This window comes from Anomalospiza imberbis, chromosome 4, assembly GCF_031753505.1.
Source record: "Anomalospiza imberbis isolate Cuckoo-Finch-1a 21T00152 chromosome 4, ASM3175350v1, whole genome shotgun sequence".
Lineage (NCBI taxonomy): Eukaryota > Metazoa > Chordata > Aves > Passeriformes > Viduidae > Anomalospiza > Anomalospiza imberbis.
In genome coordinates, this window is record NC_089684.1 from 26,260,780 (window position 1) to 26,280,148 (window position 19,369).

Sequence of the window (19,369 nt, forward strand, 5' to 3'; positions counted from 1 at the left end):
GTGACTTTAGTATGAAGGCTGTTTCTTGTCTTTTCTACTTATGTGGTGTTTGAAAAGTAGTTATATTTAGATATAAGTAAAAATACTTTTTATACATCATACCTTTCAAACAATAAACATGAATGATATTGTTTATGTCAGAAAAAATATTTATTTGTTTCTTAGCTTTTAAAGAAGAGGGATTTGACTGTTTTATGGGATTGCTTACATGCTTAAATTTAAGTAGAGAATTCTGAATCCTGTTGAAATCAAGTTTAGGTTAGAAAAAAATAAAAGCCCTTGTGTAATTCATATGAAACCATTATATAAAGTGCATTGACATAAAATAGAAAATTCAAAATAAATTAAAATTCTACTTTTTGATATATTCTACTTTGAAATACTACTGTTGATACCCATATGCATTTAGGGCCTTTTCAATGTGACAAAAAGCAGGGTCAAACCTGGCAATGTATTTGTCTGTGTAGGTGCCTAAGTAAGTCTGACAATTTTTGAGTAGATGCAAATCAGCTGTCCCCTCATCTCACCAGCAGCCTACCCAGATGGGCAAGGGATATTTTCTGTGAATGCACTGCTTTCTACTACCCCAGCAGCACAGCAGTTCTGGGGGAAAATGTTAAAATATTTTAATGATGAGATATTTGAAATAAAAAAAAAAAAAACAGTGGAGCCTTCTCATAGCAGAAACAACACCGTGCTGCAACCTGTCTCACAGAGTCAATGTAACTCCATACCTAAGGGGAACATTCCTGAAATCCAGAGAGACAGAGTCATGATACAGAATATAAGAAGACAGTATTTGCCCACTAGAGAAATATTCTCAGTGGAGTATTTTCTGTTCAACAGCCTCTATGTGGATGTAGAAACCAAGCACATGTGGTACTTGCCACCTCCATCAGATTCTCACAAATCCTTCATAGTTAAGATCCCTCAGAATAGGTTTTCCATCCCCAGGAAACACAGCGACCTCCAGGTATTTTCCTGTTGCGCTGCTTTCAGAGTAGCAGGATTACTTCTGCAGAAATCCTCAACAGCCCTCCCTGTGTGTTTCAAGTACTGGATTGATGGCAAAAAAATCCTCAGAACTAGAGGTAATGATTTCCAGGTAATCAAAAAGCAACAAAAACAACAAATCCAAAAATATTTCACAGCTGTATGGAATGCAAGTGACAGCTGTGGCTAGTGAGAATCACAGATTTATGGGAAACATATGCTGATAAAAGTTTTTTCTTTTCCTTTTTTATTTTCTCATCTTTAGATACATGGAGATAAATTTTAAATGTATTTTTAAATAAAAATTAACCACAAAATCTTTCCAAAATACGTCAATAAGTAAGTTTCTTTTCTACTGTCTTTGCAACAACTGAAGATCCTTGAAGGAAGATAATTAAATCCAGATAGTTCTCCTAGACTGAAAATACATTGCAAATGTCAAGCTCCTCAGGGAGGATATCCAATGTCTTTATACTGTGAGGAGTTAGGATCATACCCATTACAGTGGATAAACTCTCACATCCTGGGAAGATCACCAGTGAGCAAGCAAGTTCCAAACAGAGTTTACAATGTTAAAACCAGCACATGGCCTTTTTATCTGAAAAAAAACCAAAACAAAACAAACAAACAAACAAACAAAACAAACAAACAAAAAAAAACCCTAGCAAGGTGTGTTCTCAGTTGCTGAAATTTCCATATTATTTTAGAAGTGCCTTATACGGGATATTTTAAAGTAAAGTCCCTTTAAAGACAGTTGTGGTCTGCATGATTTGAGGCTGTTCTTTGGAGGAATCTCTGTCAACTTCTTGCTGGCTGAAGAACACTAAGATACATCCTGGAAACAATGCTGTGTGTTTCTCCCAGCTGGGAGAAGACCTCCATAGATATTTTAAATGTACTTTCTCACACTGTAGTGCCTACTTTGTCTAGAGCAAGCTTGAAACAGCAAACTCTCCCTTCAAAAAAATTCATCAGAGTGAGAGTGGTAGAGGCCACAGAACATATTTCATTACTGCACTCAGGTACAGAACTTCCCAGTATCTTGACAAACTTACCAGTTTTACAAACATCTGTGAGAAGACTCCCCTGTATTTTTTTCTCCAGGTATTTATTTCAAGATGTTGCATTTTGTTAGATGTTACTCTACTTCATTTGTGAACTGTGTAGATGTACAAAGGTGTTTGCAGGGTTTTTTTGCTTTTGAATGTGAAGGGGAAAAAGAAGTGCATTCACCATAGACCATGATCTGATGTTTTTGTTAGATTAAGTAGTTTCTTGTCTTTTTTGTGAACCAGGAAATATTTCCAGATTTAGAGATCTCCTGTGCATAAACTGAGACTAGATGGATTAAAGGCCACAATCCCAATCATCAGAGACTTAACTCAGTAGAACCTAATCGAAGTCAGTGTCATACCAAGCAAACCGTGGGAGATAGGGCACAACTCTTAGGGCATGTAAAGTACAGTACTGATTTGTAAACACCTTAATTTTATTAGTCTGAAAAGTGTACTGTGTATTTAACAGTATAAAGTGAATCAGCACAGACAGAAATCATTGCTTCCAAAGTGGCTTTTTGGAAAGGGAAAACCACCAATTTTTATTGGTAAGGAACCTGTAATGACTGGAATGAACCTGTAGGACAAACATGAACATTTTGGTAAGCTTTCAAATTATTATCTAAACATCATTTGAACATCTTAGTCTGGATATACACCCTTTCACAATTTCCAGAAAAAAAAGCCACACAAGGAAAGCCCTTCTAACATTCATGTGGAGGTGTGTGGAATAAAAAACAGTAAGAGTGTGGACTGAAGTAAAGGCATCTATTCCGGCTGTTTCATTTTACTTAGAGAGGGCTGGCATGCCTGGAAAGGTGACAGAAATTTCTGTTGCTGGATGTTGCATAGGCTGCTAAATAGCCTAAATAGAGGAGAGCTTTGTAGCAAGGTTTCTTTTTCCAGTATGCACAAGTACACAGCTTGAGCTTCATCTACATGCACAACGTATACAAAAAACCCTATCCACTGCTCTGAAAGCCAAACATAAAAACAGTATTGGACAAATGTTTTCCTTCCGTCTCAAGAATTTATGACCAGAGCTGGCCCTAGCATTTTATTGTATCTTATGAACATGTCCTCGTCAGGGGAAGTCTAGAGGCGATGAAAAGCACATTTTGGGTGTGGCTCTGGTAAATTTTAAAAAAATATTTAGGGCACAGATCTAAGGTTTCTTTTGCCAAATGACTGCTCTAAGAAAGTGGGACAGACACTGCTTCAAGTGGAAACAGTTTTTCTTTGGGGATTTCCTCCTCCTTAAAATGCCCTCTATCACAGTGAAAGACATGGAACTAACAAGTCATTTTAAGTAGAAACTTTGCAGTTACACCTTGTTGTACAGAAGGAGAAAAAAAAGAAGGGAAGAAAGATACATCCATGGAAAAAAAATAATAAATGCCTTTTCCCCCTGGTTTCATGTCTTTGGATATGTACATCCTTGGAGAAATGTATAAATCATTTTGTACATGGAACTCTTAAAAAACTAGAGATTTTTTACAAAGGATTCAATTCACTGCAAGAATGTCCACATGCTGTTGCTTTATGATTTCCTATATACACGAGAGGACCAAAGAAAGGACCTCTTTTACAGTTACTGCTGCACTGTACATTAACATGTGGCTAATACCCTTCTCTGGGTGAGATTTATACTTAGTATTACAAATAACATAACAATGCTGAAAATACTGATACAAAACAGCTTCAAGATGACATTTAAAAAATATCCCTCACTTTTATTGAACTGCTTTTTTTCCGTTTTTTTTAAAGTTTCAGCTCTATAAAAGATTCTCCAAGAAAATAGTAGCATTTGGAATGCTATTTTCGAAGTTTATAGATGTTTTTTTTTAATAAAGTGTAATCCAAAAGTCCATTTTCCCAGGAAAAAAACAACTATAGATACAGTACATAACCTAAAACTGAAGAGGGTATTGTTTTGTTTTGTTTTGTTTTTTAACGTAGTACAGTACATTTGTATCCTTGATTACAGTGTCTGTTTATTTACAGATCTGAAATTGAATTGTATACATCAGCTCATGAGATGAGCAATACTGAAATGAATTGGTAGTAAGAATTAATTGTCCTTTCAATCTACCATGACTTTAACATATTGCTAAGAAGAAGAAGTGATTCTGAGTAGCAAAATTATGTTATTACTATTTTGAACTTGCTTGGTAGGCTTAAAATGATGAGTTTCAATGCAGGACTGGGAGTCTTGAATAGCCACAGTTAATTCGGTAAAGCTGTGTTTGCAATTTTTGCACATTCTGTTTTGGCAGTTGCAATGCACACATGAACATGAAGAATTTTGGCAAATGTTTGTCTTGGTTCTTATGTATCCATCTCTGGATACCCAAAATTATCACTACAGAATATTTAGAAAAAACCTGCTCTCTTCAATATCAGATAATGTAATAAATTCTGCTCTAATAAAAATAAAATCCTCAATAAATAGAAGCCTGAAATTTCAGACTACTGAAATTACTTTACAGACTATCTGCCAAGATAATGGTCTATTTTTTCCTTAGTTTAAGCAAGACTTGTTAATACAATTTCCTTGTATTAATCCAAATATTAAGTAGTGAAGCAGATATATTTAACACTAGGTAAAATTCTGTCTTCAATTCATATACTCTATGTGACTTAACTTTTAAAAGTTGCAAGTTTTTAGTGGCTACAGAAGCTTTATTTTTCAGTATATGCTATCTGTTCAAGTCACAATGGCTTGTTTCTGTGTGTGAGAATGTGCTGCACGCTTGTCTTTCCTTATTAATCACCAGTTAAAGAGAGAAGTGACTTGACTCAGATCTGCCTCAATTGTACTTAAATGTGCCAAATTATTTTTAAACTATTAACTGCACGTGCCATTACAACTCAAACAGATTACCCTGCATCAGAGAGGTTGTAGACCAAGTGTCATGTTTCACATATGCCACATGTTTGGAATAACTGAGCCCCCAAGCCTCGGAGAGGGGAAAACCGGATCTTTTGCAACTGACAGGTCTCCAAGTTCTCTGGCATGGTTAGATGATTTCATACTCCCATGAGACCAGGCAATAAATTAATCTCACTTGTCTGTAACATGTCAAGACTAACAAACCCACTGAGCTGGTGTAAACCAACAGGTCCTTAAGTGCAGATGATACAGCCCACAGAAATTGTGACTGATGCAGGTTGTTCGGCCTGGGTAATATGATGATTTCTCTTACTTTAGGCTTTCACACATTTTTGGTTTGGGAAGTGGAATGAAATTATAGGATGAATTACACAGCAGAATGTCACATCGCATCATGAGTGCTACAGTGCCTGTAAAGCACAAAGATCACCACAACTTGACATGCCCTCATAGAACAGAAACACTCAGAGAAATGTAGTTAAATAGAAGTGTGAAGAGGGAAGAGAAAGTTGAGGAAACAAGCTGACATCCTCAGTCTGGGACCCAATTTACTGACTCAAATACCTGGCAACTCTCTATGAACCTGTTAGAGGAAAATCAATCACTTCCTCCACTTGTAGCATGAGGCACTCATGAAACAAATACAGCAGGAAGTGGTAACACTCTGTAAGTTACCAAATTTCACTGTATTAAAAAGAAATGTGTAAAAAGAAGGTCCTTAAAGATTTCTGACTCCTTATTTCCCTAATCTCTATGAAATTCAAGAGGGTTTACTAGTTACTTATCTATTTATTCCTCACATCTACTTTAACAGTAATATTATTAAACATACAGGTTTTATTTAAGACCATCTTCCAGAACTTCAGGGAATTATACTGACGTACAGAGGGGTAAAATATATTTAGCCAATATTGGACTAGCAGTGCCAGCCAAATGGTCCCATTTATTAAACTCATGGCAACTTCTGCACGACAAATCAGCCCAGTTATTTAACAATCTCGTTCATCCTTTTGCCTCAGTCCAAGGTGGGAAAATATGGAACCTACAGAAAAAGTTTTTTTTTTTTTTTTTTTTTTTACATGAAAGTAGCAGCAGATGAGAACTGAAGACAGAGCTCTAGGTGAGCTTACATCCCTCTTTAATCAACTCTCCTTCCATGGCAAGAAAATAAGCACCTTGTTAGCCATCTTGTTGACCTAAAGTCTGTAGCTCTGCCGTGTGTAAATTGTGGTGGAGGAAAACGTTTTTTCTGCTGTACATGTGTAAAGAGATGGGTCCCCTCGGGGGCTGTCCCAGTCTCCCTGTGAAGGTGGTGTGCTGCCGAGGCACAGCACTTTGGTCTTTTGGAGCTCCTGAGAACACAGGGAAGCTGTCGGCCTTGGATGCTGGCTTTGCTGTGCTGGGGGCTGTGACAGCCAAACCGTTCTGGGTGGCCTCTGAGGCCAGGGTTTCGTATGTGCCTTGGGTGTGCTTGATGGCTTCCACGATCTCCTTCTCCTTCAGGAGGCTGCTCAGACACAAATTAGACAGCTGACAGCTCTTGCTTTCATATGCTGCTGTTTGGCTGCCTGGTGGGTGTCTAAAAGGGTCCTCGGTGGGAGTAAGTGCTGACTTTCTGTCCTTTGTGCTGAGATTTTGGCTCACCATTCTGATTGGATATGTAGTCTGGGGAAACAAAAGAAGACAAAACAAAAAGTATTAGCAATAGAGCACAGTAGAGAAATGGTGTGGAGTACATAAACCACTCCTCACTACACATGAACAGCACATGGGTCTGGCAGATTAAAATGAAAGATGATTCCAATTGATGGTAAAACTTCCAAAACTTTATTCACATTTAATAGCACTAGGATTGAAAAATGCTTGCTACAGGTAATGACTTGGGCATTTTCCTTAAAAAAATAGTTTAAATCAAAGGAGGATTTTTTTTCCAGAATGTAATAAATGGATAAGAAGTTTCCATTAATTCTAAGCAGATTTTCAAAAGCATTTCACATAATGAAACAAAGAGAATTTTGATTGCAAAGAGTTCAACACTTAATACTCTCAAATCCTTACAAAATGTAAAGAACATATTTTGTAAATAACTTCATGCCTCGGTTAAGCTCAGAACATGTTCAATTTTCACTGTCCCTTGAATCCAGGTGTTTTGTTGTGTATTTACAAGTCAAATACATTCTACAGAAGAGCATATATTTTATTTCAGCTGCCTGGAAAAAAATACAATGTAAGAAGGATTCCAGCAAGTTACCAACTTCAGATGCTATGCAAGCATGTGTGCATCTGATTTTGTTGAAATGATGGTAATTTATCTGTGTATGGCAAATCAGATCACTGCAGACTTTCACTGCGTACCTGGTGTGATGCTTCATACTGTCCCTAGAACACCTGACTGGGGAGGAGATAATGGTACCCTTTCCCAGGGAATGGTTAAAGCAACTGGTTAATTTGAAACGTAAGTCCAATTTGACTCCTTATAGGTTTTCTGCAACAGAACTCTGAAAAGGCACAGGAGTAGCTTCTCGACATTTACATTGACATATGGGCTCTGATGTTGCAGAACAAAGCTGAGAGAATAAAAAATACTACCAAGCCTTCCAACAATATTTGGGTAAAAATATTTCATGGTGTTTCCATGATTCCACAGGAAACTCAGATATATTGTTTCAGAATGATTTGTATCACTTCACATGCATTTCTATTTTAAGCAACACAGAAGAATAATATTGTCAGTATTCATAGCTTAAATCCTTTTTTTTTAGTGCATGCTAATGGTCAAGATTCCATGCAGAGCCATAGCTTAAATCCTTTTTTTAGTGCAGGCTAATGGTCATGATTCCATGCAGAGCCATATGCAGGTTTGGGTATAAGGACTGCAGTACATTTTAAGCATCGGAGATGATATTAAAAAAAAATTATTAGGACTGGAACATAATTATTTCCCACTTTATTCAGGGCTGATTGCACACAGACTCATAAATGGGAGCAGAACACTTCTGGAAAACATGACTTCAGTTTTTACATCTGCAGCACACAGGTATTGAAATAAAATTCCATTTAATTCCTAGGGTATCATTCTTGGGAGGACCTGTCTGTAAGTTCAAACACTTTTAATCTATCATCTATCTATCTATCTATCTATCTATCTATCTATCTATCTATCATTTATTTCCATGCCAGTAAATATAATCTTCATACTGGGGCAAGAGTCAAATTTAATGCCCTGTCAAAAATCCAAGCATTTATTGTAAGGGAATGATTCAGGAGTTACCATATATCACCCTGTATCTTTGAAAACCTAAAGATTGTTATAGAACCTTAGAGGAACTTTATGGTGGGACCTCCAGTCTATCCTGAACTTCTGGTTAACTCCAGTTTATCCCTCTGGACATTTATGGTCCGTAATCATCTGTTTAAGGACCTTCATTGATGTAACCTGTACAGCCTTCTCCTCTAAGATTTTTTCACTATATTACTTTTACTTTTAGAAAAGGTCTTCCTAATGTCTGAACTGTATCTTTCTGGCTTCAAGACCATTCCTCTCTCTCTCTCTCTCTCTCTCGTGAAAATTAAGAAGGAATTGCTGTTTGATCTTGAATACGTGGTTATGGCTGCAAAGAATGCTGTCAAGCAACCCTTTAATCCTCTCTGCTCTAGAATAAAAAAAATAGCACATTGATTTTTTTCTCATAGGACTCATCTGCTAGACTCTGAGTCATTTACACTTCTCTTCCCTACAGATCCCCTTCAGTAATGTCACTATTTTTTTCTTGAAGTAGAAGGCTCAGGAGTACAATACTCAAGGTAATCCCCCACCATTATGAAGCAGATTAAACACTATTAATCCTATAAAGGACTACTTCATCTGTTTCTTATTAATTACTCCAGCAGGAGGTTAGTAATTTTATTTGGCAACAGCTTGAAATTTTTAATTCGTGTTCATCTAGTTGTCCACAATGGTTTCATGATTTTTTAATGCAAAATTATATCTACATTCAGCTGTTTATTGTCACCTATACTTGATGAAACTTGATTAAACTTGATGAAACGCTGTTATGACTATCTAGCACTGGAGTGTTTCTTTCCTCTTCCTTATCAAGGTTTTATTTCACATGAAGTATTTTCAACTTAGAAAACAAATGCTTGGTTTGTAGGTCTATGAAATATTGGCTTCTGGTTGTTGGCCGATGGGAGGAGACAATATGTGTGTATACACAAGTAAATGTTTAATAATATGCATGTAGTTAGGGAAGGTCTTAGTTCTGTGAAACTGTAACTTGCTGAAATTCCCCTCCTATTGAATACTTAAACAATTACCAGGTGGTGACAAATTAAGAGCTAATCTACCTACATTAAAACACCAACAGAAATTCAGAATATGCTATCAGAATTTTAAGAAATTGGTTTGGCCCTGTCCTCAGCCATAAGATAATAAGATGGTTAACAAGGAAAGACAGACTCTTTATATCAGATGCATAGTTACACATCAAATGAGCAGAGAGTTTAATGAAACACTGCCAAAACCCAATCCTGTTGTTATCTATGATAAATGATTGAAGAAGAGCTTCTAATCAGGAAAAGAGAGAACAATTGTCAGACGGGAGTCAGAATCAACAAGAAATCCTCTCCCCTCTCCTCATCCCAATAACACTGTTCTCTCTCCAAAATATTGTCAATAAGAAGTCCAGTGCTGCTTTGATTTCATGCAAGTTACTTTTTGGTAGGATTATAACATTTTTATAAAAATTGCAACGTACAGGATTGAAATGAATTTTCTTTTGATGAATTCAGGTAATTTAGTTTGAAAGAATGCAGTGCAACCAAATTTACTTGCTGGTCCATTTTACAATTATTTAGGATCCTTATGAACTGGTCAAAATAAGAAAAATATCACACAAAAGTAAAAGCCACATGTGCCATACCAAAAAACTCCCAAACCAAACTGACTTTGGACAAAGTTAAACATTTATTTTTAACCTATTTCTCCTTATCTTCCTGCACACAATCAATGCAAATTTCCCAGCACTGAACTTTCAGGTACCAACTGCATTCTCTGAGCATTAGACATGAGCGAGCAAAGCCACAATCCCAGTGCATCTGTTGGCCAAGTCCAAGGCTGAGTCCTTGTCCAAAGCTGAAGGTGGCTTGGTGCCAGTCGTGCTCCAGCCCAGCCTAGAGCAGCTGCAGGGCTGCTGTAAACTGCTGCTTGGCGGAGCTCCAAGGAGCTGAACTGCCAGCTGGTGACTGCTGAAGCAAAAAATCCATTCATCTTTTTCCCTTTTATTTTTCAGTAGCTCAGCTAGAACCAACAATTTCTCTGCCCAGAAATCCCCAGTGCCACTCTATAATAGTCTGCCTAACTGTGGACTCAGGAAATGGGCTGCAATTAGGATGCAAATGGGGTTCTGAAATTTCTTTCAGAAGTAGCCCATTTTAAATATATGCAGCAGAAAGAAAAGGCCTCCTTTGTTGTTTCAAATATGTCTTAACTTTTAAGAAAACATCTGGATTTGAATTTCCTGATCATATTAAACACACTCACAAGAAGTGCATGCCTTCCTGCTGAGTCAAGTTCTCAATAAGGAAAAAAAAATGTATTAAAATCTGATTGGCTGTGCAATTTTAGTCAGTTTGTATCATGATCACTTCTCTTTTAAGGTACATACGTGTGAGAAAGTTCAAAATAATTTAGGTTTGATCATTCCACACTAGCGCTAAATAAATTAGGATTGGACCAAAATGGGAACTTAATATTCTTAAAATATTTTTTCCATAATTTTTTGAGGGTTTATTTTTGTGATTTTAAGTCTAATAACTTTTTCTTATATTAAGGAAAAAACCCAAGCCCCTTCAACGACCCATTGGTAAGTAATGAAAATGTACTACTTTTATAGAAAGCTCCAGAATGAGACATTATGAACAAAACACTGCAGCCATTCATCACTTTCCATTTTCAAAGCCAATGACTGAAATATGACAAGAGTTAACAACAAGACAACACTGCTGCAGGACATTTGAAAATTAATATTGTTTCTGACTGTCTGGTGATTAAGTACTAATAAAAAATGACAGGAAACTACATGAATTACAAAAACACCCCAAAAAGGGTGCAGATTTTTAAGATGTCTGTGCCCAGAGGCATTTGGAAGTCTTAGATGCCTATAATGTAATTTTTCCAAGTACAGCAACTTTCTTAAATACATCATCGTGACAGCAGACATAGAGAATAAAACCAAACAAAACACGCTCTCGTCAGTGTACCTGCTGCACCCTGACAACCAAACAATGCTGTAGCTCAAGAACATGGTTTTACCACGCCAAAGGATTTTACACTTTCAGAGGTGTTAATGGAAACACACTATAGAGAGCAATTATTCTGACAGGAACCTGAAGACTTTCTGGATTCCGTCATGTTTTCTACTGCTTAATTATTCTGTGTTTGTTGATACACAAGGCATGTAAAATGTGTTCTCCAATGTAATATTTACTACATGGCCCAGCATGGCCTCCTTGGTCCTTGTGAGGTCTCAGCTGGATTGCAGCACCTGCCGCAGAACTGTCCCAATTTGCAGCCTAGCCCAGAACTCTTAAAACATAAAGCAACATAAAGGAGTACGGACACAAAACAAGGTACTATAGCTCTATATTTCTTTTAAGGATAGGAAGGATGAAGCCCTTCATGATGCTTTTGACACCTTCAGATGCCTTTTGCAGTTCTGGCAGTTTATAAAAGTGCAGATCTAATTTACCAAAACACAGGTTAACTCAGTGCTTTGATATGCCACATCTGTCACTATGTCAGCTTCTTAATTTCTACACCTCCTCACTTTTCTGCTTACCAGTTTCCAGCCTAGAGATGATTCAACACAAAATGTAATTTAGCTGCAGCAGGTAATTGTTCTTCATTCAAGTCTCTTAAAAATCACTCACTCTTATTGATTTCAGTAGCACCTGGACTGAGAGTGTAGCTTTTACAATCCAGACCTTCATCTATTGTACATATGATGCTGCCTTCTGGCAACACAGGACAAATGAAAGAAATAAAGTCCAGCATGGCAAAATAAGGCATGGACTTGTATCAACATGTTATGGGTAAGAACCAGCTGCTGATCAATTTGTCAGCTGTATTGTTGTCCTTTATAAAATGAATGCAGTCAACATAAATCACAAACATTTTTCTTTCTGCCTTTTAAACACTTCCATTTCCTTACTGAAAGCAAAAATTATGAGATACTAAAATGCTGCCTCTTTGCCATAAGGCCATTTAAACAAACAGGCAAATGGAATAAAAGTTAACTATAGTCCTAAAAGAATTTTATGGTAGTGAGGATACAATATGATAAGTAACAGACTGAGTGCTTAAAAAAGATCTTCATCTTCTCACAACATGGAATTATCCTTGACAAATTTTATTTATCTGAGTAATAATACACAGTTAAGACATCAAGGTGTAAAAGACGTAGTGCTGTTTTATAAAGCAGGAAGAAAACAGCAAAGAATTTCCCACTAATTTCTAGTAACAGGAAATCACTGCTCTGCATTCTCAATACTGCATTTCAAGGGTTAAGTGGAAGATTTTTCTCATTAGGAAAGCTAAGGAGAAGATTCTGCATTTTACAGCTGTTTATCACACTTTCCAAATAAAACAACTGGAACTTTGGAGCTGTTAATCACATTCTTCAAAAATACTAGAGAATTCATTTACATGATACTAAGCACACCTTGTTAAACACTATGGTTAAAAATTTTAAATAACTCACAAATACTAATGAAAAAGAAAGTTACTAAATAGTGTGGCTCTTTCAGTGACAGAACTACCAAACAGCAGGACATTCTATGTTAAATAACAAATTTTATGTTTCTCAGTCTACATCTAAGATCTTACCCAAGATGACAAAGTCAAAGCAGAAAAGGTGATGAACATTTCTTTTGTTGTAGATGCAATGAACTTTTACACACATTTAAAAAATCTGTTAAATCCCTAATATTAGAAAACATCCTGTCTTTAGCAAATACTACCTCCCCCGTCTCCAGCAATTCTCATAACACTTCTGCTTCTACAGATGCTTTAGCATCTTTTTTACGGATCTTGTATACCCTCAGGTTCTTTGGGCAGACATAGCTGTATCAGCCAACAGTGCGGAGAATCTCTTCATTTAGCTCTTTTCATATACAGGTTCCACCTTTGGTTACAGGTAGCAGAGTCTAGAATAAGATGCCCAAGTGAAACTTGCCCCTGGACCAGACTGTATTCCACGGGACTGGATAGGCCCCATGTTCACCCAGCACACTGGGTCTCACCGATTCTGTGCAACTCAAGAGAAATTAGGGCCACTTATGCCATGCTTTTAGCTACAGTCATATAAAAAGCCACAGGTGTCTGCAGTCAAGGTGCTCTGTGGCATAACTGATGCTAGTAATTTCAGAGCAAACTCCCTTAGTGTTTCCTCAAGACCCTATGTTTAGGATAAGAATCCTAATACTTTGGCATGTGAGGCTTTTGCTTTAATAGCTGGGCATATTATAGGGCCTCAAATTGTGTCTCTGTATATTTTTTATATCATATCTTCTGTGAAGAAAATAATCATATATATTTATCTTTGAGTTCAGGATTTTCTTGTCTAGCTTTCAATTAGTGAATGCCACAAATCAGATTTCTAATGAATGTCTGCCTTCTGAAGTAAGCATTACTTGCTTTTTCATAAAAGAACACACAAACCCCAGATGGATTGTACTTAGCCAACACTCATCTTTTTTCATTACCTTATTTAACAACAATAAAAATTCCTTCTATTAAATTTTCATAAATGAGTTCCATAAATTAGCATCCTTACTGTTGAAAGCCATAAGGGCTGAACTTATAACTCACTACAGCAGGGGAAATTGCATACATTGGCAAATGATGATCAGCTACTGTTTTATTAATCAGCGACACTGCCCCTCAGGTCAATAAACAGTCTGCAAAGGCGAAATCAGCAGACTAATACAAAGGGCAAATTTTATCCTGATGACAAGGAAAGAAATCCTAATTAACCTTAAATTTACTTGACTTTTTATTTGTATGATGAGATTACTGAGACCAAGATACTTCTTGAGGGGAAAGGGAAAATATTCTTTTTACTCTAATATCTGTATATGAGGGCACCTGTTTTAGGAATGAAATATCACAGAGTAGCCAGATTTTTTTTAATTCCAAAAGTATATTTCTATAATTAAGCCTTTCCTTGTGGCTGGACCAAAAAATGATAACATAACTATAGTCAATCCCTAGCCTTAACTTGTTCGGTTTAATGTGTTGAACAAGATGAAGAAACAGACTCCTATGACAGGATAAAGCATTACTATTCCAGAAAGATACTGACTCACTGCTGTAGGATTCAGTCAGGAAAAAATCTGTATGAACTTTGCACCATTGGACAATACTCAGTGAATGAGACTTCATTCATAATAGAAAAATTGACCTTAAAAATATTTTCTTCAAAGATCTTACTATGATGGTTATAAATTTATGCTGAGTGAATCATTCCATGCCTATTTTTTTTAAAGCATTGGCAATCTTAGAAATAGCAAAAGAATAAGTAGTATTCTCTTGGAATAGGGAATATCTCTACCGTTTTTTTTTTTTTCTTTTTCTGTTAAACCACTGACCCGAGAATGTTTTGGCCTTGTTGGTACAGAATTGGTCCATATAAATTCTGTTCTCTAATCTCTATCTGTCACCATCAAATATATTTACAGCAAGAAAATCTTGTCAGAGAGAGGAAAGGAACTCCCAGACAAGAGGTCTAAGTAGTTGTAAAGGATTCCACACAACTGATTTACATGAAAGAGAAGTTGCTTTAACAAAACAGTGTTTGCAGTTGAATGATGTAATCACAGAACCATAGAATGATTTGGGTTGGAAGGGACCTTAAACATCACCTTGTTCCAACCCCCCTGCCACAGCCAGACACATCTTCCAGTAGACCAGGTTGCTCAAAGCCCTATCCAACCTGGTCCTCAACACTTCCAGTGATGGGCCATCCACAGCTTCTCTGGGCCATCTGTTCCAGTGCCTCACTACCCTGTGAAAGAACTTCTTCCCAATATCTAGTCTAAATCTCTTCTCTTTTAATTTAAAACCATTCCCCCCTTGCCCTGTCACTATCTCTGTGTGTAAAAAGTCACTCTTCCTCTTTTTTCCCCTTTAAGTACTGGAATGAGCTGTAAGGTGTCCCCAGAATGTTCCCTTCTCCAGGCTGAACAGTCCCAACTCTCTCAGCCTGTCTTCATGGCAGAGGTGCTCCAACCCTCTGATCATCTTTGAGGCCCTCCTCTGGATATGCTCCAAGAGGTCCATGTCCTTCCTATGTTGGGGACCCCAGAGCTGAGGCAGCCCTGCAGGTGGGGTCTCACCAGAGCAGAGTAGAGGGGCAGAATCCCCTCCTTCCCTCCCCTACTGCCCACGCTGCTTTGGATTCAGGACATGATCCAGGACATGATCCAGGACACGTTTGGCTTTCTGGGCTGTGAGTGCACAGTGCTGGGTCATGTCCAGCCTCTCATCCACCAGCACCCCCCAGTCCTTCTGGGCAGGGCAGCTCCCAATCCATTCTCTGCCCAGCCTGTGTTTGTGTTTTGGATTGCCCTGACCCACATGCACCTTGCACTTGGCCTTGTTGGACTTTCTGAGGTTCCTGTGGGCTCCCCTCTCCAGCCTGTCCAGGTCCCTCTGGATGCCATCCCTCCCCTGTAGCGTGGCAGCCACACCACACAGCTTGGTGTATAGATTATGTCACTTGCTCTTCCCTAAACCACCTGCAACCCTGTTGTAGAAGGCCATCAGATTTGTCAGGCACAATTTGCCCTTAGCAAAGCCATGCTGGCTGTCATCAATCCATTATGTTCTAAAAATATCCCAAACCTTATCTTCTTAACATTTCTAAATTGTCAATAGTTGGTGGTGATAGAAAATTTCCCTTACTGTGTAATTTCAGACAAACCAAGTTTCACATAGGTAAAATAACCCATCAGATAAGTGCATCAAATAACCTCTTTTTGCCTATACTAGTGGCTTACACAAAAGAAGAAAAATATTTCATAGCATTTTTACTATACCTCTCTAAGGATCCATTTAGTTCAGCTCTCTTTAACCCAGCTAGTGCAGGACAGTGTTCATTATGAGACATGCTACTCAGTGTCCAGGAAAATGAACTCTAACAAGGTAAAACTATTTCATGTATTTCATGTATTTTAAGGCTAGAAAATGCCATTATAATCATCTTGTTTGCCCTTCTCTGCAGTGGGAGCCATAGATTTCTCTTGGTGAAATCAGGTAATGTAGAAGAGGGGGTGGAATTACAGCATAATTTAGAAGAGCAGAAGTTATGGAGAATGCATTTTATTTCTTCTTAATCCACTAAAATAATTTTAGAACAATGCTATCCAGGTCCTTACTGGAAATGTTGCTCTATTCTGGTGACAAATCCTACATTAGTATTTGAACAAGAAAAAGTATGCATATTGCTGCTGACAAAACTGCTGCTAGGAGATAGCGTCCCTACAGAGCAGAGTGGACTATGGACTACTGTCTAAAACATTTGGGAATATGCAATTCTTGGACAAAGTGCTGGTTGGATTTGGAGTTAAGCCAGTCTGGAGACATTTTTGGTCATTTAAGTAGTCAGATCTATGATTTGAAGGCCCTATTCTCTTACATAAATGATTATACAGGATGCATGACCATGAGGAACCCAGTACAGCCTTCAAATGAGAAAGAACCCAAAACTTAAAAAAACCCCAAACTTACAGTACCAAGATCATGTTACTTAGAAAAGTAACTTTCCTTTCTATCTTACTTTCCTGGAAATATGAGGGAAATAAAAAAAAGGCAGTTATTTCAATCAATTCAGCATAAAAGCTCCTTATTTCCTTCAGCAAAACTATATTACACAAACTTAGCAAGGGAAAATGAACAAAAGAAAACAAAACCAAACAAAAACATCCACTGAAATTTTAATTTTTACCTTTCCTTCTAGGAGAACTGACATTAAAAAATTGGCAAAAAATACTGGAATACTTCTGTTGGTTCCTGCTTCTCTATTCCTGTGCCTAGCCTAGGGAAAGTTAGCAAGATTATATTTCATATTATACCTCCAACTTCTGTAATGAAGCACATAGGAAGGCACTGCCTGTTACAGTATACCCTTTCTTTGTAAAAGTTTACAATTTCTTTTCTTTACAGCCCATTATGTTAGTTTTTCACTTGAGAATAAAAATAACAGACTATTTGCTCACCACTTTCACCAGGGCTGAATCTCAGAAATAGTGCTTTGTCCTAAGTAAAACCAGAAGACTTTACAGCTAAATCTAGCAAGGAATACAAACTTTTCCAAGGGGTGAGTCCTTTCACCAGCTTAAGTGGCATGACCTGCATGGTTTGCAGTCAAACCATTCAAGCAACAAATAGCTCTCAAAGCACTCTCTAGAGGAGAGATCTCTGACCTGACTATCAGATTTTCTGCTGCAAACTGAAATCCCTTTGAAGATGAACTCCTCAATTTTGCAGTGTTATTACTGTTGCAGATATTCTCATTTTCCCTCACCAGCCAAAACAGCATATTCTTAAATGGCTGCTTACCCACAAAGGTTCCGTTTAATGTAATCCACAGGCAACGAGCCTGTCTTCTGGTTGAGAGGTACCAACAATACTTAAACTGGATAAAAATTTGGCCAATACAGCTAAAAACTGAGTCAATATAGCCAAAACTGTGCTTCGGCTCAGGAAAGCTACAAGCTGGATAAGAAAACTGCACACAGACAGCAAAGCTGTCTAAGGCAACATTTCCAGACTCCTCCAATTAACTGTAAGGGAGAGATAAAAGATGAGCAATGTTTGAAATTCATGGAGGAGGACATTGTGAGTGCACACACTCAACACACACCTTGAGGACTGATAAAAGATAGTCTCATATTTGACTGACATCCACCAACTCCTAAAAACTTATGAAGCACACACAAACAACTCCCAGAATATTCCAAGCCAAAGCAGGCTCTGTAGGCTATGCTTACCATGCACAGGTGATGATTATTTGGGAGCAGATATCTTACAAGCTGCCTATCTCACCTCTGGATTTCTGCCTCTCAGCCACTGGAAAATTACTCCCCTCACTTTTGTAAACCTGGCAGGAAACCGGGAATACTCTCTAATTCAGGGCATAAACCCACTCTGCTGTCTCCAGACATTCAGCTAGTGCATGTCACCTACATTTTGGTCTCTTCAACACAATCTCTGTTGTGATGTGGAAGATGTTTAAGCACTAGTTTGACAATTCTTTGCTCTGGTCCCAAAGTAAAAGCCTTTCTCAGCAGTGGAAATAGAGATTGATTAAGCAGGGTGTCCTGGAGTAAAAACAAGTATGCTGATGACTATACAACTAGGTGTGCTGAAAAAGCACCAGTGTCTTCTTAGGAATCTCAAGGAGAAATTTTGTAAAGTGCAATTTGCAAACATTTTCCTATCAACCAGAATTTAATGAATCAAGTTTTGGGGCACTGGAGCACATTGGAACCCAACTCAGCCTATTTGTCCTAACATATATCTATTTTACATCTGCCAGGATAGTCCCAAGATTACATTTCCCTCCAACTGGCTGAGCAATTGCATAGAGAGCCGTGAGTAACCTCAGGAAGTTTGGCAAGCAGTAGGACACCCACCCACTGGTACCTGCCACGTGCAATCAACAGCTCCCAGGCACCCTGTCAGAGCAGGCTCAACAGCTCACCTCTGGCCAAACAGGTTAACAGCTGACTCCTGGCTCTTCATGGAGAGAGGAATACTTACACACTTCTCAGCAGACAAACTGCCATGCTGACATCTGCCTGCATAGTGCTAGGGAAGGAAATGAAATGCAGAAGCTCTACACCAAGCCTGATTATCACAAACCTCCAACCCAGCCCAGCTACCCCTATCAGTTACCCCTTAATGCACTGTACATTGCTGCTTTGGGAAAACTCGGGTCCAAGAAGCATCTCTGTTTGATCTTTCTCTTCCTTGCCCTTCTCTTTTTCTATTTCCTCATTTCTCTGAAGGCACAGCTACAAGAAAGAAGAACTTCCAGCTTGCAGTTGTTTCTATGCCAAAAATCAATCTGTCCAACAGTCACAGTGACAATATGTCGAGTAATGACAACAGAAAATGTTGAATGTGCCTGAGTGCCAGGCTCCAGTGCAGAGAGCTGCTCCTGCCTTGAGCTCCAAAGAATTTGAACAGCCCTGCCAGAAGAGGAGCAGACTATCAAAGCTGGAGTCATGCTCCTTCTGCAAGCTTGACCAGGGACATGACACCGTGATTCCCCTTCCATGAACTATCTGCTCTTGAAATATGGGAAAGACACAGACACTTGAAATCCTTCCATGAGATGCAGTGATCTATGGAGTAAATTGGGTT

The 19,369-nt window shown here is 38.1% G+C and overlaps 1 protein-coding gene and 1 long non-coding RNA gene across 8 annotated transcripts in view; both read right to left on the reverse strand.

Moving 5' to 3' along the window:
- Positions 1-2,461: 2,461 nt before the first annotated feature.
- On the reverse strand, positions 2,462-4,023 carry LOC137472475 (uncharacterized). Its single transcript, XR_010998204.1, has 2 exons — positions 3,379-4,023; positions 2,462-3,340 (listed from the first exon to the last, which is right to left on the reverse strand). It is a non-coding gene; the product is annotated as an uncharacterized lncRNA (long non-coding RNA).
- Positions 4,024-5,710: 1,687 nt separating this feature from the next.
- Positions 5,711-19,369, reverse strand: part of CCSER1 (coiled-coil serine rich protein 1) — a 627,741-nt gene continuing 614,082 nt past the window's right edge. For 6 of the 7 annotated variants that reach the window (XM_068187575.1, XM_068187574.1, XM_068187578.1 and 3 more), the window contains one exon: positions 5,711-6,606. In XM_068187575.1, the coding sequence (XP_068043676.1) occupies positions 6,121-6,606 (486 nt within the window). In that variant the 3' untranslated portion in view covers positions 5,711-6,120. The remainder of the gene's footprint in view (positions 6,607-19,369) is intronic. The other variant, XM_068187579.1, reaches the window with a different exon arrangement.